Raw genomic sequence first — 21,564 nt, forward strand, 5'->3', positions numbered from 1 at the left:
TTGTTTGCTCTTTAACACCTATTATTAAGCCAGACACACAGTGCATTTGATAAGAACTGACTGGTCTCACTTCAGACCAGAGAGCTTCTTGCAAATATTGGTTAATGATGATGCAAACTCTCTAGGTCTTTGGGCGTGGGGGAATCTGTGAATAACATGTGACTGAAAAGGTCAGATCTCATGTGGGGAGATCCCAATTCCGGTTCCTGGGAAGCATGAGGCATGTTTGCAGGAAGCACATGGGCTTTGCATGAAGAACATTGCCTCTTGGCTGTTCAAACTGGCAAGGTTCCAATATTGGGGGTGTGTGAACGGAGTGGTTGTAATTAAAAGATATACGGCAAATCACCTAGAACATAGGATGAAGTGCAGGGACAGTGTAACGATTGACCCGTGGGGACACTAACCCGCGTCCACTAAAATCAAGTCTGAATAAAACTCAGTGTAGGATGAGTCTCCTCTTCCTGAGACTGGTGTTGAGACGCTGCAACAGGACTTCTTGCTTGCTCAGGATCCTGGGTTATTGGTGCAGTGGATTCTCCTGCTGATGTCTGCTGACCTCCTGGAGGACAGGTCTAATGCACTGCCAGCTAAAGGCAGCCGAGGTGCCTGTCTCAGTCCCCTCAGGCCAAACTTTCCCTCGGCAAGACCCAGAAACCTTCAGGGGCGGGACGGGGTGGGGTGGGGAGCGGGGGTTAATAACAACACAGTAAAAGGTTCTGTACTTGCTTTCCTTACTTGAGCCCACCGGTGGGGACAGTGTGGCATTTCTTGTGCTCCAGCAGCTGTTCAGGGGTCTTCATGAACTTGTGGCACACGTCACACTCAAACATCCGGGTGATGAGGTGTATCTGTAGGTGGCGCTCAAACATGTTCTTCGTCTTGCAGACAAAGTTGCAAAAAACGCATTCGAACCCTGGAAGGACCGAAGCTGGGTGTACAGGTGCACGGGGCAGAGGGACGGGAGGGGAGAGTGGGGCCAAGGTTCCTCTTCTTCCCCCTCTCCCCGCGCTATGCCCTTCCAGGCACTGTTCCCTGCGTGTCTGTGCTAAACGAAGTTAAACATACAGCTTCGGAGTCAACGTCACACACCCCATCCTGCCGCCCAGCACTGGATGCAGATGAAACCAAAAGGAGTGTTCCCGGGGCTAACATCTGTTTTCTAATAGCACTTCTGACAGGGGCTTAGTCTCCAAACGGTCATCACCCCAGAGTGGAGAGGGGTAAGCAGGCCAACCCGCCACCTCCCTTACCTTTCTCTGGCTTTTCCTCACTGTTCAGTGAGGGCTGGCTCCCAGGCAGCACAGAGATGACCAGTAGGTTGTTCCCGCTCTTATTTTTCTGGGAGCTGTCTGAATCATCTTTGCTGTTAGCTGAATCACTCAGAGCTGAGAGGGAGGATGACGAGGGGCTATTTGCTTCACTAGGGGTCTTCCTGTCTTCCCCTGGGGGACAAAAAACAGGTCTGTGACTTAGGAGATACAAACCCTACAATAATAGCAATTGGGGGTTGTGGAATTGGGTTTCGTGACTGCGTCATCATTCAGGGAGAACAGGCTGAGGTTTCCAGCTCCCCCAGTGCACCCACTAGGGGCCCAGTTAACCTCTGGTGATGACACTCGTGATACTTGGAGCCAACAGCAGGCACTCATTCATTTGACGAGTATTTATGGAAGTCTGACAATAATTAAAATAAAGTGACAATAATAGCTAAGATGTACTGAATGTGTTACCAAGTTCCAGAAACTGTTGCATGCTCTAAGTGCTTTATCCCATTCTATCTTCTCAAAAATCTGCTGAGACACAACTGTTATCACCCCCATTTTATAGATGGGGGGAGGGAGGCACAGCGGGGTTAGCTTGGGTTAGGGCACATGGCCAGGAGGTGAGGAAGCAGAGAATTCAGTGGCTAGCACTCCAGCAGCCGTGCTCTTCATCAGTGCAGGGGACTTCCCATCACAGCCAGAAGTGAACAAGTCAACAGGCCATTAAAATCTAGTGTCAGGGGTCTTCTGCTTTCATTCAAGATGGCAGATCAGAGATGGGATTTCCCATTGTTACTGAAAGAACTGACAAAACCAGGCAAAACTTATCAAACAACCATTTTCACAACACTGGGCATCAGGCAGTACAGACGAGTGATCCCTGAGAGACAGGAAAGCAAAGAGGTGGGCCCTATGGTGGCCCTGCTTCCCGCCTGGAGAGCCTTTCTAGGCTACAGTGCAGGGAGGCCCATTGGGCATCTCTTGCCCATTGAAAAATCCAGGGAAGGGCTGGAGGCCCAGAGAAGTTCAAATAGTTCCTACATTCATAGTGCTATTTATGACCACGTAAGGTTCTAGAACCCTGTGAGGATCTAGCATTCAACGTGTGCTGTCCTCCATCCCAAGTAACTTCTTCCACACAGAATATGTACACAAGTCAGGAGACTCCATGGTTCAAGCTAAGGCCTTGTTTGAGTAATCTCCTTCCTTAGCACACACGAATGTGAGGAGATGTGCTTGCACACGTATATTCACTCACTGGAGGACTCTTTACTCCCCACCTACACTGTGCAGGCACTGGTCCGGGCTCTGGAGTTAGAGCTGCAACTTCGATAAGCTGCCTCTTCTCAGGAATGTACATCGTGATATGTATTATACAGCACATACATGGCGTTATATAACACTGCGATTTATATAGCTTATTAATTTACTGATTTAGACTGACATATTTTGTTTCAAATTCAAACACCTCAAAACCCTCACTATGAGACCATTAGCTTATGATGGAAGAGTAAACCATAGCCTCCTGTCTTTGTAAATGAAGTTTTATTGGAGCACTGCCACACCCACTCCTGTGTGTATTGTCTAAGGCTACTTTCGAATCCCCGTGCAAGAGTTGAATAGTAGTGACACACTATGTGGCCTGAAAGCCTAAAATTTTTGCTATCTGGCCCTTTAAAACAACACAAACAAAACAAAACACTTGCTAGCGTCCCTCGCTTATGAAATAGGTTATAACCTTATTGTCTAATAGCAGCAGCGTTAAAGGCTTCTACTGTATTAAAAAAGAAACTTCTTTAATGTATTCCACTCTGGGCTCTGTGTGACAATGAGCAAGACTAGACTTCCCAGCAAGACAAGGAGCCCCGCCACCTCAGAGGGAACAAAATCTTTGCTGACTTCTCTGTGGCAATTAGGAGATGAGTGTGTTTATATCAGTTAGTTGTGAATGTGAAGTTTCCATGGATGACAATTAAGTGACTTCTTTCTAGCCATTATGGTTTCTATGGTTTCCTTGAAGTGAGGTGGTGATGGAGGGGGCTGAGGCGTGGGGCGCGAGGGGGAAGGTTCTCAGCTGGGTTTAGGAATCCTTTGGGGTGGAGAGAGATAGAAGAAAGGGGGTGTAATAGAAAAGAGAAAAATAGAATATCAGAAAAGCCAGTAAAAATGGAGGAGAGGCTCCTGGCTTTTCTCTCCATTAGCCACTCCAGAAATGCTAAATTTAATTTGTCTTCGACATGGGTTTCCCAGCTCACCTGCTGCCCACGGTGCTAATGTGGTTATGGTCAGAAAACCGACTGTAAAAATGGCACCTTCTCACTCAGCAGAATGGCTCTCTGCAGACCTCCAAGTCAGAGCTGCTCAACTTACTGACAAAAACAAGCTTTTATTGCTGTTGGCACCACGGAGCCAATGCGGCCAGGAAAAGCACAGAGAGATCCTTCCCAGCCATGCACATCGTCAGCACAACTGTCAGGGAAATTTCCCTTCCCGAATCCTTCAAGTGCCGGTGATGTGAGGGGCTGACCCCACCCCCAGGGCTGCGGCAGCAACATCGGCGTGTAACGTGTAAGCCCTGCAAACACAGGGGAGCTCCTCCTCATTCTCACATAATGACCCCTCGCCGGTGTCATTTGTAACCATCACTTGCGAGAGGATAATTGCATGATGAAGTCAAAATGTGAACATCATTAAATGGAAGCAGTTAGCCAGAATGGCAAGAGCCTGAAATGAAAGGCGAGCGCTGGCCAAGTCCTGGCCGTGGCCTCGAGAGCGATCGGGTTGTTTCTGGAGGTTCTGGTTTTCTCTGCTCCTGAACAGACCCGCCGTGTATCATTAGGGAGAGTGTCAGGGCTGCAGGGTCCTGGCCAGAAGCAGAGACTGCAGAAATAGTGCACAATGCCCTGGCCCAGCAAAACAGAGACGTTCAACCTCTGCCAAGGCTTGCACAGGGCTGCCAGGACAGCAGTGATACAGGGAGAGGGCTCTCGAGTGAAAGCTCTTCTGGTCCGAGTTCCTAGAGCCAAATCTATTGTTGACCACGGACAGAATACCTCACCTGTGCTAAGCCTCAGTTTCTCCACCTACATCGTATACTACCAATAGTATTGACCTCAGAGGGTGGCTGTGAGGCTTACGTGGATCCCAGCATGCCACAGTGCAAGCCCGGGGGACTTCAATGACTGTTACCTAGGATGGTGATGATGACGGACAAGCAAACAGCTCAGCACCTCTCCACTGTCTCACCTGGTGAGTCTTTTGGGTCGAGGGACAAAAGCGAGGGACAAAGCCGTGCAAGGCAATGGCATTGTGGTTACAGGGAAATGTGGCTCTGTGTTTGTGGAGGGGTCCTGTGTCCTGAGGAAGGGAATGTTTGTGTCGCATGGTTACGAGGAGGCGTCTGACAGGTGGGCAGGCACGGACGGAGGAGAGAAGCGTGAGCAGGACCGCCAGGAAGGGTCACCTGTGTGCTTGGTGCCAATGTGAGCCTTTATCTCTGCCTCCTCCATGGTGACGAAGTCGCAGGCAGTACAGCAGATCGAAAACATCCACTGCTCCTTGTCCACGTGGAGAGACATGTGGCTGACGAACTGGACGTTGAGCTCAGTCTCAAATCCACACACATGACAGCTATAGGAGAGGACGAAAGAAAAGAGGGGGAGAGAGAAGAGAGATGTTCTAAATGGAAGCGACCCCTTTATACCCAGTACACTCAGAAAACGGGACTTTTTGCACACATTTCCCTCCCCACCAGAAGGCTTTGCATTAGACAATTCTTCTGCTCTCTGGAATGCCTCTGCCGTGATCACTGTGCCAAATGGACTAAGTGCCAGCATAATGTAACAATCCCATACATGCAATAATGACGCTACTAAATAACCATAGAGTTAATTAAAAATTACAGATTCCAGATGCTACACGTCTCCTCACTGATTCCTCTGGGCTAAGGGATGCGGTGTAGCCTGGCCAAGACATTAGCGGGGCTGGGCCACTGATAAACCGGGAGCCCCCTGCGTACCCGCTGAGCCTCCCACTGTCTCCGGGAACCTTCCGTGTAGGAATGAAAGCACGTAGAGGTCGTTGGATGGAACTCCTGTCTGTGACAATTCCCGATAGAAGCCACTCATCCATGGAGAAACTTTGAGCCAAAGCAAGTTTCCACCAATCTGTACGGCCTCTCTCTGGGGCAAGATTTGGTACAGAGCCTGAAACTTGGGGTTTTATGGCAACCAAACCAAACACTGAGTCATGGTTGTATATGGAAAAAGACCATACAATTCCAGGTACTAAAGGACAACACAACTCAGGGAAAATATGCTGCAGTATGCTTTCAGGGCTATTTCCGCGGGGTTCTCAGATGTATTTTTCCTGGTTATCTTTTCCTTGGGACAGTTCTCAGTTACAAAGGTGGAAGCTTGCCAGCTGCACAGACCCAGAAGCTAGTAACCCCCAGAACCCTGCCATTCTCTGGAGCTCCACCCAGGAGCCACTTCCAACACCATTTCCCTTTCAATTAATTCTACGAGGGCCACCGGGGCCGAGAGAGGAGTCAGTGCAACTGCAGGGTTCCATCTAAGCAAAGCAAATATTAAAACGAAGGTCATCACGGTGACTGAGAAGAGGCGGCTTGTCACATGTGCCCTCCCAGATGGGCAGGGAGTGTTGGGAAGGCTGGACTAGCGGGTTCCACCTGCAGCTCACCTGTAATAATAAGGGTGCTTCTTCCCGTCACTGCCTTCAGAGGTGACGGCGCTGACAATGTCCTCAGTGTCCGTACTCACCAGCTTCACCGAATGGACGGTCAGATGCTGGTTCAGGTTTGCACGGCACTTAGCAGCATAGGGGCACAAGTGGCATTTGTATTTTCTTTCCTCTGGGGGGAGAAAGAACAGGAAGAAAAAAAAAAATCCCAACCACTCTCAAAATTAAAATCCCAACACCTTGCAAGAGACCACTTAAAAGTATCAAGGAAAGGAGGGTTCAAGACTATTTTCAAGTGGGGACAAAGAGAACACCCAGGAATTGTAAATATCTAAAGTCATACCCAGCAGGTCACTCCTGTGTGAATACTGTCATAGATAAAAGCAAGTCCCAGGGCAATGGACCATCTGCTTTTTCCTGACACCCACAAGCCCCTCTTCCTGCTAACGTGAGCTAAAAGCATACTGTGTTGTGTGTGAGTGTGTGGTGAGTGTGTGTGTGTCTCCCCATGTGTCGGGCGTGGGTGGGTGGGTGCTGAGCTGGGGAAGGGGGAGGGAAACACAGCATTCATAGGACTTGTGTGTAACACAAGCCCCATCATTTCCCCTAAGCTCCAGGCCTGGGTCAGCCGAAAAATGAAAAAAGGAAAAAAAAACACTAATGAAATTAAAGAAAAAAAATGACTCTTGAAATAATTTAATTGGAAATTTTCATTTTATGTAAATAAAATAAAAATTTTCAATTAATTCTTAATGGAAAGCCTCTCCTAAAACTGACAGTGTTTCAGGACTGTTTCCAGAGTGGCATTCTGAATTCATTTGGTTAATCAAGCAAATTAAAGTAAAAGGAGAAGGCTTTGCTTTCATTACAGATAAAAGGAACAAATGGAAGCAGGAGACAAGAACAACTTCATTCTTTCCTTAATTCTTACTTTGTAATACTGAGCTTGCCTTCAAAAAAATACCTGTCTTATATACTTCACAGGGAAGAACATGGAAAAAGTCTTTGTACAACAAAATGTAAGGCATCATTATTATTACAGTGGTCTCCAATACCTGAGCTGCTGGTGGCCTGGGGCAGAGCTAGGAAAAGGGTCCCTGTGGTACCGGTAAAATAGAGTCCTTTCTTTAGAATTTTTGCGTTTGTATTAATAAGCAAGGTTGTTAAGTTTCAGTTAAAAGTGAATTGTTCGCAGGGATGTCAAGTACAGCATAGAGGTTATAATAGTCAATAATATTGTAATAACTATGCATAGTGTCAGATGGGCACTAGACTTATTGGGGGGATCACTTGGTAAGTTACATAAATGTCTGATCACCTAAAACTAATACAATATTTTATGTCAACTGGAATTAGAAAATAAAGTATTAAAAAAAGACGAGAGGCTAAAGGAAATATGAACAAATATCAACTTCTAGTCCTGCCTCTTTTACTAATTGGGTGTAATTTTCAATAAGTTCTTTCCATATCACAGATTTCTCATTTGTAAAATTAGTGTTTTTGATTTCTATTTCTCAAAGAACACTTTCAACTCACCATTAAAAAAAAACGTATTTTACAAATGTTTGCCCCAAATGTGTAAATTACATACATGGCAATTTTGTACTCCAGTTGGTGTCTCAAGAACCAATTTTATAATAAAATATTGAAAGAATTTTTCAAAAGTGAATTGTTGAACTTTCTATCTTTTTCTATCATTTGGAAAGGTTTAATAATACCAGAATTTCCCAGTCTCAAAAGGTTAGAAAGAACCCAGCTGGACCTGATACCTTTATTAATAGTATAAATCCTTCACAAATTTCCCTTTGGTAACTGATTTACTGAAGATGTTTTCCCTCCCCTCTGAGGTCAATTTTGGAAATTTTGCTTAAATTATCTATGTCATCTAAGTTTTCGGCCTTTTTGCCTTTTGCCAGAAAGTTGCCCTTATTCTCCAATAATTCTTTAATAGCATCTATATTAACGATGAGGCTTTCTTTTTCATTCCTATTTTTGAATATTTTTGCTTCCTTTTCCTTTCTTAATCAGGCTTAAAGAAATTTATCTATTTTATGGTCTCCTTCCGAGATTTTCTAGCTCTTGTACCAATTCTTTAAAATAAGTGCCAAGTTCCTTTATTTTAGTTTTCTTCTCTTCTAATTAAAATATTTAAGTCTATGAATTTTCCTCTGACCAGAGCTGTAGCTATTCCAGGTCTAGGTACAAAGTGTTTTCTTTTTTGTTTCTTCTAGATGTCTAAAATTTGTATTTTTACTTTCTTCCTTTCTCTTTGACCTGATTAGGTAGGAGGTTTTATTGATCCTTGGTTATTTTAAATTTCATTTAAGTATGCTCAGAAAATATGGCCTATAAAACCTCCATTTTTTTGAACATGTGAACGTTCTCTTTGTGGTGAAGTATATGACTAAATATTGTCTTTAGTAGTCTAATACTTAAGATTAAAATATTTTTATATATAAATATTTGTCATAGTAATACTGTCTGGCTTGCCTTCTTTTTTATTTCATGTGATATGCAAAACCTCTATTTATTTTTTTCATTTTGTTTTGCATTTCCTGTACATAAGATACATCTCAACTTTTAAAAAGTCTGATCTTCAGTGTAAAAATGGAAACACTTCATTTTTATCGTTTACATCTTGCTTTATGTTTACAACTGATTTTACCATATTCCTTTTTGTCTTCACTCATTTTTGCTGCATTAAGTTAATATTTCTTCTTCTTTCACGTCTTAATTTGGTTGCCTTCCCCTTCCCAACACACAGAATCAACCATATTTCTCTATTTTATGTAAAGACAGAACTCTTTCTCCACCAAGGTGCTCTGTCTCCCTGCTGCTCTCACCTACAATAAGATGAATCCAATAGGATGGTGCAGCCCCATTCCCTGTGCCTTCAAAATGAGAGCAATACATTCCTTAAAGTTGAGGTATTTTACCCGGATGTGCCTAGGTGTGTATCTTTTCTCATCAATCCTGCCTGAACTCTATGAGTCCTTTCAATACAGATAAAAAACCCTTTCCAGGGCCTTATTTGAACATGCTCCATAAAATGGCTTGAAAATGTCAGGGTAAAAACATTCCCACCACTTCCTGTTATAATTCTCAGAGAAACTCAGTTTCTTGATAATAGAGAATCTGGTGGTTCAGAGAGGGCAAGGCATAGCAGTCAGGCTCTGACTCACCTGTGTGCAGAGAGAGATGTCGGGACAACGTCTGCTGTCGGCCAAATACTTTCCCACACACATCACAGGGGAAAAGCTGGTCATTGAACTTCCAGGATGGCAATCCGTTTCCTGCCTCTAGTACTAACTTTTCTGTTTCTGGACCAAAAGAACAAAGCATCATGAAGCATAAATAAGGCAACATAAACAAATTTCAGTTTAGTCAACATTCAGGATTTAAGCAGAGGCTTCCTACTGAACAATGTGGCTGGTAACTACAAGTAAGTCCCAGTAACCTCTGCTTTATGCTCCTTTCCTGTCTCTAAGAAGGCTATTCTTGAAAGTTGTGGTGGCAAATGGATTCCAATTTTAGTCAAGTCTCCAGTGTTTTCTCTTTTTTATCACTAAAGGTCAGCCAACCCAACCCTCTAGTAGGTTGGTAGCAGGGTTTAGCACTGTACCCACTACACGGTCAGTACACAATAAAAATCCGTTGAGTGAGTGAATGGTTGAGTTGCATGTTAAAGTTCCAGAAATGTAGACTCTTGCCACGAGACAGTAAATCAAGAATGCCGAGTCTCAGATTCTGATGTGAAAACAAATGGTTTGGTCCCTTGAAAGGAAATACACTTTCACTGACCTTTATGACGAAAAGTTTTACCCTATGTTCTGAGTTGTGCAAAATCCTTAATGAGGAACTTAGTATGTTATAGAGACTCAGTGACAGTAACTGCATGCGGCCTGCTATGGTCTGAATGTTTGTGTGACGCCCCTCCCTCACATTCATTTGTTGAAATCCTAATCTTCAAAGTGATGGTTTTAGGAAGTTGGGCTTCTGGGAGGTGCTTAGGTCATGAGGGTGGAGCCCTCATGAATGGGATTAGTGCCTTTAAAAAGAAACCCACAGAGCTTTCTCACTCCTTCCACCACGTGAGGACATGGGAAGAAGTCTGCGATCCAGCAGAGAACCCTTACTTGTCCATGCTGGCACCCTCATCTTGGATTTCCAGCCTCCAGAACTGCAAGAGATACATTTCTGTTGTGTTGAAGCCACCCAGTCTGTAGTATTTTGTTACAGCAGTATGAACCAACTAAGACACTTCAACATAAAACTCTCAGATGCAAGAGTGCACAACCTGAGTTTCCCCAAAGGTCTCATATTTGGGAAAACGGCGAGTGCCCCAAGTTATCTGTACATAATTCTCAACCGTGAATGAAACACGTGGAGGTTGATACATCCTCTGTCATCTTAAAAACTTTACATTTTCTCATCATCACCCATAGGATTGCCTTTAATTTGCATCCATATTTCTTCTTACTGAACTTAACAGATTATACAAACATTCCCTCTATAGTAATATCAGGAGATAGGGGACAGAGAGAGTGCCAAAAAGAGGGAGGGGATGCTTCCACCATGACACTTGCCTGGGCTACTAAAAGGCCTTTCGGCCTTACTTTGAAGAACAAGATAGATAACTTACTGTGTGTGGGGACAGAGCCAGGAAGGCAGTTTCCAGGCTCTAGGCCTCACGTGCAAAGGTGCTGGCTCAGGTAGTAAATGGCCATCAACTGTGAATGGATGGCCATCAGCTGTGGCTAGTTGGCAGTCAGCTGTAACAGTGAGCCATTGGCCACTAATATAACTGCCGTGGCTACGCTAGCAGAAAATGGGGGCTAGCAAGAAGATGGTGGCTGAGCTAGCAGGAGTGGATTGCAGAGAGGTGGATGCCGCCAGCAAGAATATAGTGATATGACTCCCCTGCCTATGGCTCCGTGGGTGTTCCTTTTTGGCCTCACCATATCCTGTGTTCTCATGTGGGAAGCGGGAGCTGAGACCCCGAAGGCTGCCCCGCACGACACTGTTTTAACATCAGTAAATTACTGTGAATCTTCTTAAAGCACAGTATTGCTTTATAGAGCCAGATACCATGTTGTGGTACTTACATGGTGGAGAGACTTTTCATAAGATCCATGTGGATGAAAATACTCAGGGCACCAGTCAGAGACAACAAGGAACCAAGAACTTTATTTCCCACAATTTGGTTAAAACTGCTTCTGAAATACAGGCTTCCATCTGTACTTGGGTGTGTCAACTGGATCCATTTTCATTGAATGCAGATTTGCCAGATAGTGACAAATCCGAAAGAGAAGGAGGGAGGTAGGATGGTGACATTGTTGTAATGTTTGCTGTGAGGCATCTGCCAGCAGTGCCAACAGTGATAAAGCACATTTATTGATTTGTCTGTGTTTGTTAAAACACTGCTCTTCGGGCCTCAGGGGGAAGAGCTAGTCTTCTTATTAAAGTAGGAATGTGGGACAAAATAACCGCTCGCATTGTGGTGGAAAGGGAGGTGAAAAGGAAGATACAGGCCATTGGCCTGCTGAGGACACGAACCCCACTCAGATGGCTGTCCTTGAGCCCAGGCAGTGGGCATTTCAGCTACGCAGCGACAAGAGGGTATTCTAGAAGTTCCCATCAAGTGTGTAATCAAGACAGTGCTTCAAAGGAGGGCGATAGTCATTACAAGGAGAGTTCAAGAAGGTACAGGGTCTTCCAATACGTTTGCAAGAATGAATTAATACCAAACAAGTAGATGCAATTAAAAATAACGAAGTCTCTTAATAATTCCTTCAAGTATTAGTCATGCACTTCAGAAGTTGAAGCATCATGAAAAGTCCAATCCCCTCCAGTGGCCTTAAGAAACTATGAAAACTATGAAGACTGTGCTTCAGCGAAGCAGAAAGAACACGGTGCAGCGGTGGCGGGGCAGGCCAGAGCCCCCACGATTAAGTCCATGTACTGGGCAGCCACGTCCCTGCGCCTGAACCCCAAGCCTTGTCCAGACGTTGGCTCCTCTCCCCGCTTGCTGTCTGCATTTACTCCAGCCACCTGTTTTCATTTTGCATGCAACAAGCCAACCCCACCACGGGCTGTTTGGAGCTTTGTCCCAGAATATGAAGTCACAGCTGGGTGAGGCTGGGCTGGAAGAGTATTACTTTAACAGAACCAGTACTGAAGTAAAAGGCCCGCTCCTCTTTTCATGGAGCTGAAATGCATTTCTGCACAGGCCACATTCTTCCGCGTTTCCTGTGAATGGTACCACGCAAATGCCATGTGAGAAATCTCAGAATCTTTTTTGATTCTCCCCCGAACATATTCAATCAGCCACCCAAAGTTGTCCATCCAGTTCTAGAGTGAGCTCTGAATGGGATGAGCACCCAGCTAAGACAAGCTTCCAAAGGTCTATGGTCTGCCTTTTTGAAGCAGGACTGGCCCACATTCTCACCAAGAGCTGCCAACTGCGACCCCAGGTTCTCTGGGAGGCATTCCAGAATAAGTAACATATTTTGTCTGCAGTTCTTGACGATCATAAGTTATCAGAAATCTTTTACAATACTTAAAATATGAACCTACTGATGAAGAAAGACTTGTAAAAACTGATACATAGGCCTGTGCTAATCTCTATGCATTAGCAATATCGATGGTAACCCTACATTAAGGAAACCACTGCAGGGACAGCGGCTATTGTCCCCGGGGTGCACATTGTAAAGCTCTATTCACAGACACTGGCGCCAGGCTCCGTCTCACAGTGAACAAGACGGACGAATTGGCCTCACTACTACCCCTGGTCACACGTTACAGGTTTAACAAAAATATATCGTATTTTGATTTTGCGTGTGTGTGTGGACAACAATATGGAAGCTAAAACTGACATTTTTAATAAACTTTGATTTTTTAATAAACTTCGGAAACTAAAAAGAAGGAGGAAAAAAACCCCTATTGCCTTAATTGAGGTATCGTCTCTCACCGGGATTTTTGCAAAAGCCTCCCCAATAGCCTCTCTGCTACCAGCCTCTATCCAGTCCAACAGTTCCTCCTCACAGGTTCCAGAATGATCTTTCAGAGGCACAAATCTTATCATGTCTTGTCCTGAATTCCAATGGCTCCCCAAGGCCAAACTCTTTCACGTGGCTTCTGAGGTCCTTCACAACCTGGCTGAAACCACCTCCCACCTTCAGCTCCCCACTTCATCTCCCACCACCCAAAGGCTCAGCAGAGAGAGCTACCTGCCCTTCTGGGATCAAGCCAGTCCCTTTGAAGCCACCAGTGTTTTTGAATCAACTATGTCTCCACCCAAAGCTAGTCCCCACCCCAGCACTTCTTTTGCACAACGAAGTCCAGCTAATTTGAAAAGGTATGTGCGTCCTTATGTTCACTGCAGCGTTATTTATAATAGCCAAGATATGGAAGCAACCTAAGTGCCCACCAATTGAGGACTGGATAAAGAAGATGTGCTACATATATACAATGGAATATTACTCGGCCATAAAAAAGAATGAAATCTTACCATTTTCTTGTGACAACATGGATGGACCTAGAGGGTGTTATGCTAATTGAAATAAGTCAAACAGAGAAAGACAAATACCTTCTATCTCACTTATATGTAGAACCTAAAGTACAAAATAAATGAGCAAACAAAACAGAAACAGACTCACAGATATAGAGAACAAACTGATGGTTGCCAGATGGGAGGAGGGTTAGGGGGCTCGGTGAAAAAGATAAAGGGATTAAGAAATAAAAATTGGTAGTTACACAGGGATGTAAAATACAGCATAGGGAATATAGTCAATAATATTGTAATAGCTATCTATAGTGCCAGATGGGTATTAGACTAACTGGGGGAATCACTTCATAAATTATATATATGTCTAACAACTATGCTATACACCTGAAACTAATATAAAATAATATTGAATGTCAGCCGTAATTGAAAAAAAGATTTCCTTCTTTTTTATAGCTCAGTAATATTCCATTTTGTGTGTGTGTGTGAGAGAGAGAGAGAGAGAGAGAGAGAGAGAGAGAGAGAGAGAGAGAGAGAGAGAGAGACACACACATTAATAACTTCTTTATCCATACATCCATTGATGGGCACTTAGGTTGCTCCCATATCTTGGCTATTGTAAATAATCCTGCAATGAACATAAGGGTGCATACAAGTATATCTTTTAAAGTTAGTGGTGTTTTTTTGTTGTTGTTGTTTTCTTTGGATAAATAAGACATAATTGCTAGGTCATATGGCAGTTCTATTTTTAATTTTTTGAGGACAATCCATACTGTTTTCTATAATGGCTGCAGCACGTTTTGTACCAAGTGACAGTGCACAAGAGCTCCCCATTTCTCTGCATCCTCACCAACACTTGTTATTTCTTGTCTTTTTAATAATAGCTATTCTAACAGATGAAAGGTGATATCTCATTGCGGTTTTGACTTGCATTTCCCTGATGATTAGTGATGTTGAGCACCTTTTCCTATGCCTGTTGGCCATTTGTATGTTTTCTGTGGAAAAATGTCTATTCAGATCTTCTGCCCATTTTTCAATTGGATTGTTTGATTTTTTTTTGTTGCTATTGAGTTGTATAAATTCCTTATTTATTTTGGACATTAGCCCCTTAACAGATATATATTTTGCAAATATTTTCTCTCATTAGATAGACTGGCTTTTCATTTTGTTGATGGTTTCCTTTGCTATGTCATAGCACAATAACATTTCTAAAACCAATATATTCTTTAAAACAAAGTCTCAGAGGATTTCTGTCTCCTACAAGCACTGTATTTATCTTCATACTCCTAAACTCTGATTCCTGGGACATCCATAAATTGTTTCCATAAATTCCTGGCTACAAGGTACTATCTGAATAGATGCTTTTCTGTGTAATTTTTTCCACCTACTCAGATGGTCTTTGCCTTGAATGTCTTCGGGGATTTTCCTCTTCCTTAAACAGGTTTTGCTTTTGTTTTAAATGAAGTAAATCGGTACACAGGAGCAAGCCCTTTAGGGATCTATTGTGGTGCCGGAGAAGCAGGAACAGAGTGTAAGGAGAGTCACCCCAATTTAGCAGTCCTGATATAAGGCTCCTAGCTCTCCTCATTTATAGTGAACTGAGCCCCCTCATTCGTCATGATGAGGCTTAATGACCAAGAGACAGTATGCCAAACTCTGCCTCTGAGGACCTAGTGATCCAAGGGGACAAGTCTCATTTCATGCACAGGTCCTGGGATGATGAATCCCATCGAGCATTTCTCCAAAAATTTCCATGAAATAAACCCATCTGATAGAATTTGGGAGGGCGCTTGATAGACTTGACAGAACACATCAAGTAGAGGGCTCAGATTTCTAAGAACCCAACTCCTTCACTTCCACGAGGATGAAACCGAGGCATAAAAGTCCGGGACGTCTCCCACCCCAGGGCACCCCACAACTTCTACAGGGCTAAGGAACAGAATCAGGGTTTCCACAGTGGCTAAGTCACCATCTGCCCCAAACCTTAGCTCAGGGAGGCACCTTAAAGATCATCTTGTTCAATATTCCCTTCTTATATCTAAGGAAAGTAGGGCCCAGAGAACGTCAGTAATTACCCCAGGTAACCTGGCTAGTGACTGGGAGAACACAGCCTACACCCACGGTCTCACTGAAGCTCCTCCAAGCCGTAAGGAATCAATGCCAAAGTCTACAACAAACAAGGAAGGGGTTTATCTTCTCCTCCTGTTCTTTGGCTCTGAGTTTAATATTCTTGGTTACAAGTGGACACGTGTGGATTTAGCAACAATTGACAGACACTAGGATTTCTTTCCGCCTCTTTTCTTGAAGGTGTCAGCTGAAAATATTTCTAGCCACAGAGAAGTCAGAGACTATAATATGGCAAAAATCAGAATATACACGGAACAGGAGGAAGATCAAACGGGAGAATCCTAAAAGCCAGTTGCCTCTGAGGTAAAATAGTTATTACTGAAGACTGCTCCCATGCACCGTTCATTGACATTTGGGGAGCATTTTTGGTAAAACAAACAAACACCAAAACCCAAACCAAACCAAAAAGATGAAAGGGACAAAGGAAAGGACTCTAGTTTGCTTCTTTTCAATTTTAACACCATTTGGCCCCCTGAGTGGTGTATCATTTGGCTGCGTTGCTGCGTTTTGCTGTGTGAGAAAATCCTGTGTCTCCTGCCAAAAACAATCCTCCCAAAGAACCATCTCTCAACCTGACTTTGGCAAGAGAAATGCAGAGAGAAAAGGCTTTATTTGGTTAAAGCCGTAAGGAAATCATGGGCCAAAATGTGACCTCAGTGCATAAATAACTGTCCAGATTGACCCAATCTGCATCGGCTGCTCATTGAGGAAGAGGCTTTGGGGCCGCTTGGGTTTTCCATTATGACAGATGGTATTTTGATCTTTCTTTCCTCATCAAGCCTGGAGAGTTTCAAGGCATACTGTAAGTGAAATTCTGAAATCCTCAGTAGAAATTCTGAAGTCCTGTGTATTTGGAGTCAGTACCCTGGATAGGTTAAAAGCTACCAGGTGATTTTTAGGCAGAACATGTGATTTTTTCTGGTTAGAGCCCTTCTGGCTCTATCCTTTGGTTTCATGGGCTCTGCTTAAAACAAGTTGCCACCTTCTGCTCGTGAAATAAGGAGTCAGCCATGGTTAAGGACTCTTTGGGGGTTCATATCTTTGCTTTAGTGCTTGTGGTTCTTCTATATGTTTAATTTTTTTAAGGGTCTCTTTAACTTAGGGTAACTTGGCAACACCTAACAGATCTGTTAGGTCCCCTGTGACCATCTCTCTGCAGAACTTGGTGTAACCAGGACCCCTTTAAGGACCATTTCAAAGACTCCCAAAGTATGGGATTTCCTGCTGGTCAAGGTGTCAGTTCAAGGAACAGCTGAGATAGCAGAATTTAGCAATAGTTTTTGTCAATCTGTGCCCAATTAAAAACATTGGGTGGAGATTATTAGGCATAAAAGAGTTCACAGCCTTGATCTTCTTTGGGCTCATTTCAAACTTTAATGCTTAACAAACTTAGCAAAGCCCACACATAGGTCCTGGGAAGATGAAACCCATCAAGTATTTCCCCCCAAATTTCCATGAAATAAACCTCTCTGGTAGAATTTGGGAGGGCGCTCTATCGGATTCTACTTGACAGAACAGAATCAGTAGAAGACTCAGATTTCTTGGAATCCAACCCCTTCACTTCCATGAGGATGAAACCGAGGCATAAAGGTCCAGGACCTCTCCCACCCCAGGACACCCCATAATTTACACAGGGCTGAGTAACAGAATCAAGGTTTCCACAGTAACTAAGTCTCCATCCTGCCCCAACCTTAGTTCAGGGAGGAACCTTAAAGATCATCTTATTCACTGTTCTCTTCTTACATATAAGGAAACTGAGCCCCACCCCCACCAACTTAAGTAATTGCCCCATTGTCTCATGGGAGCTCCTCTCAGCCACAAGAAATCAATGCCAAAGTCTATAATGAAGGAGGGTTTGTGGAATGCTTCTTACTAAACACCTTGGGATCAACCCAGAAAAGATGTGTAACATTTTTTGCTTAATGCTGGGCAATAGTATCCTCAATGAATCCTTACTGATTGACTTGTAATGTGTTAAACTGGTAAAGAACCACAGAAATATTCTACATCTGTTTTTTTACACAGGTCACTTAAAACCAATAGAAGAAAATCTCGATTCCTCTAGAAAATGGTTAAGGACTTGGTACCTCTAATTCCAGTGAGGCTGATCACATAGAACTCGAGAACTTCAGTGAACTTATCAAAACATCCAAACACGGCATCAGTGCCAGAATCTAGGCAAACTGATGTCTGCCACCTCTATGTATTTTAACCTTTAAAAACACCCATTGGGATTTTGGGTGTTGCTTGTCTATTTTTCTACTAGTGTTTCCAAGACCAGTGGATCCTCAATAAATGCTTACTGAATAAATGAGGCAGTCGCATCACAAAGACCATGATTGGTGAACTAAATGACAACCTAATTTTACATTGCAACATGGAAGTAAACTGACGATATTGATTCAGGAATCATATCTAAAGGGCTTTGGTTATTATCTTGCCGGTGACATGGGCAAGTGAACACCTCTCTTCTTGATGATGATGGTAGGACTCAAAGTCTTAGCAAATGCCCTCAGAATGTCCCAATGTTGCAAGAAAACCATCAGGTTTGGGAGCTGTGTCCTTCTTTGTGGCTTTGTGGCAGACATTGCTGATGGCTTGTACACAAAATCCAACAGAGCAACAATTATTTTTTTAGGGTGACCAGTTAAAAACATGCACGTGCTTTCCCAGCTTCCACTGCTGTTAGGTGCCAGCCATGAAACACAGTTCTAGTCAATGAGGTATAGGTGGGAGTCCTTGGGGAGTCTCTGACACTCCCCTATTCCCTGGAAAAAAGGCCTTTCACCCTAGGCTTTTCTTCCTTGGATGTCTGGAGGTGGAGCAGCCCTCTTTTAGCCATGAAGATGAAAGCCATCTGATAAGGGGGGCAGAGCAGAAAATTAGGAGGAGACTGGGTCCTCACACTGTTGTACCCACTCTATACTGCCTACTTCTGAATTCCTTATTACATGACAAAAACTGACCCCCATTTGGTTAAGTCACAACTAGGCACTGTACTATGCAGTTGACACATATTTTATTTAACCTTATAAGAGCACTATAGAATAGATACTATACCATTCTCATTTTACAAAAAAAAAAAAAAAAAAGCATGTCAGGTTCAGGAAAGTTGAACAATGAATTCCAGCTCACCCAGCTGGTGAGTGACAGCCTATCTCAAACCCAAGTCTATCTGACTCCAAAGCCCTTACCCACTCGTTACGTTATACTACAATACTACAAGATCAAAGAAGAAAATCTAAGGGTTCTGATTTATTTCAGCAGAGACAAATCTACAATCTTGATTTTTTTTTTCTACTTTAAATTTTCCTGTATTCACCAACCATAAAGAAGCAACTATGATCACATAAATGTGAAAGGGGCTTTCTTAGGGCAACCCAAAGGCTTCCCTCAGGACCTTGTATTAGATCTTGTCCTAGATGAAGAGAGAATGATGGAACCGGGAGCCTCCACTTCATTTCTCTTGCCTAATCCCTCTCAGCTTCTTTCTAGATCTTTCCTGCTAGCTGGTTGCTGCCTAGCAAAAATCTGAGCACCAATTATGTAAATTTTAATTACAAAACTCCTTTCAGGTCAGCTTTCACTTGCCCCAGATATAAGACCCTATAATGACTGTTGTTTCAACTTCTCCCAGTGCAGGAAAAGAATAAGCATTCAAGTGTGGAGCCATCCCATGACTGTATTAGGGGGTTGCGAATCTTTAAATCCAAAAGAGTTTCTTCTACAAATTTTATGAAGTATGGGCACATATGAGAACATCTTAAGGGAAAACATTAGCTTTTTTTTTGGGGGGGGCAAATAGGATAATTACCTCTCTTTCCTTTGTTTATTGTTGAACTGGGTGCTCAGTATATATTTACTGAATAAATGAGGGAATGAATAAACTAAATGAAAATAGAAATCACCACTGTTAAAGAAATTAACCTTTCTAAAATACTCTAAAATATGAAAACTCATTATTTTCTAAAATACTAATTCTAATGTCCATTTACTTCTAAAATGATATGATGTGCTCTATGTATCCCACCAATAGAGTATTTAAAAATATTTAATATAATACATTTCTTTTAAAATTCAAGCCACAGTCATTTCCAAATATTATCCAAGTAATGCCTCTTGTAGCTTCATCTAAATTCAAATATTATCCAATATTATTTGAATCCAAATATTATCCCGAGGGTTTCTGCAGTTCTTTTCACTAAGATTGGAACCCACTGGTATTCTCAATTATTCGAGTCCTCTTTTCTTAACGGAGAAGCCTTGATCATATCATCCACTCCTTTAAAGATTTCTAAATTTCCTTAAAACCCTTATCAGCTCCCAGACACTGCAATATTCTTGTGTGACTACATCCAGTTTCAATTTTTCAGTCTTCTCTCTCTGCTGCTAATCTATTGAATTCTGCATTAACAGAAACTTTAATTCTTCTTTTCTTACCTTTCTCTTGACCTTGGGTTTTAGCACATTATAAAATTTATGTTAGTTGATGGCAGATTTAACATTTCGAGGTAACACCATTCACAAATATTTTTCTCCTTGACCCAGAAATACTGTTTATTTGATTAAGCAGCGATATATATTTTTCTATGGTGGAGAATTCTGTTTGCTGGTTTGTTTAATTATTTTCCTCCAGATAGGGATCACAGACATAGGACTGGGAAAAAGTTTGTTAGTTCGTAGAGGAGGGGAGGAAGAGATGGTTTGTATTTTCCTGTGAAAGTATGTCAGAATGATTGGCAGCACTGGTAATTTGTTACCAATAATAATAAGGAACACATTTGGCAAACATTTTATTTTTAAATAAATAAAATAGGCTATTTTCGTAATAAGATCACTGTCGAGAATTCAAATACCCATGTACTTTTTTAATGGGGGAGAAAGCTGTGAATTTAGATGAAGCTACAAGAGGCATTATACATATAACTAGCTAAGATTTACTTAGCACTTTGTTTGTTCCAGGCACTGTGTGAAGGCTAAGCCCTTTATTTATATTATTTCATTTAATCCTCACAAAAACATGCTAAGGTTGGTCTCATTATTATCCTCATATTATAGATGAGAGAAATCAAAACTCAGACTGATTAAGGAATTAGCCTGTTTTCACACAGCTGGTTAGAGAGAGCGCCAGGATCTGAACCCAGGGAACCCAACCTGGAAGGGTATACACTCCATAGCTTCCCTGATACTGCACGTAACTCTAGGTGTGTCCATGGGGCTGTCACCCCTCTTTGTGAAGGACCTTTAATCTGTGTCAAAGTAGGGAAAGGCTGATAGTTGCTGGCTTTGACATTTCTTAAAGGCTGATGACCTTCGTTTGGACTAGGTCATGTGATTTTCTCTTTTCAGGTGGCAAGTGCCACTGCATTTGATGGCCTCAGATGAAAATACAACTTTATCAGCTGCTTTGAACACAAATATACTAGTTGAACAACAGAATGGAGTTAGAAGTGTGGGAGGTTTAACATAAATTGAATCCTATTCCAGACACATACCCTATCAAGAAGGGGTCTGAAGCATTGAACTTGTGTATTAAGGTGAAGGCATTACCATTCTCAATATAACTAAATAGAAAATCTAAACCACTTCTATTTAATCATTTAAGGATTGAAAGAGTCAGAAGTGGATTTTCAGCTCATGAAGTAGAAATGTAAATGTCCAACAGCCTAAAGAAATGTTAAGAAACAGATAATACTCCGTGACGCAACTCCAAGAAGTAGTTAAACAAAAGGAGAAATAAAAAAAAAAAGAAATAGAAAAAAGGCATCTTCCATTTGAATTTTTAAATTGAAAAGGAAATGGAATACAAAATTATCAATGCAATATTTTGTTTACGAATCAAAATCTAGAAAAATCAAATAATAAAATTGGAAACATGGAGGCACTATCTTAATCTATAGTAGAAATGCAATATATTCTAGTTATGTGTCCTGTAGGTTGTACGTATGTATTTTTCTTGTACATTCT

General features: G+C 42.5%; 1 protein-coding gene across 4 annotated transcripts in view; it reads right to left on the reverse strand.

Annotated features, from left to right (window-relative positions):
- ZNF827 (zinc finger protein 827) overlaps positions 1 to 21,564 on the reverse strand; it is a 152,251-nt gene that overhangs the window by 3,699 nt on the left and 126,988 nt on the right. For 2 of the 4 annotated variants that reach the window (XM_081077334.1, XM_081077335.1), the window contains exons 9-13: positions 9,149 to 9,286; positions 5,967 to 6,138; positions 4,729 to 4,895; positions 1,254 to 1,445; positions 739 to 916 (exon numbers count right to left, since the gene is read on the reverse strand). In XM_081077334.1, coding sequence (XP_080933460.1) covers positions 739 to 916; positions 1,254 to 1,445; positions 4,729 to 4,895; positions 5,967 to 6,138; positions 9,149 to 9,286 — 847 coding nt within the window. Of the gene's footprint in view, positions 1 to 725; positions 917 to 1,253; positions 1,446 to 4,728; positions 4,896 to 5,966; positions 6,139 to 9,148; positions 9,287 to 21,564 lie in introns of all 4 variants that reach the window. The other 2 variants (XM_081077337.1, XM_081077336.1) reach the window with 1 other exon arrangement.

This window comes from Rhinolophus hipposideros (genome assembly GCF_964194185.1).
Source record: "Rhinolophus hipposideros genome assembly, chromosome: 16".
Classification (NCBI taxonomy): domain Eukaryota; kingdom Metazoa; phylum Chordata; class Mammalia; order Chiroptera; family Rhinolophidae; genus Rhinolophus; species Rhinolophus hipposideros.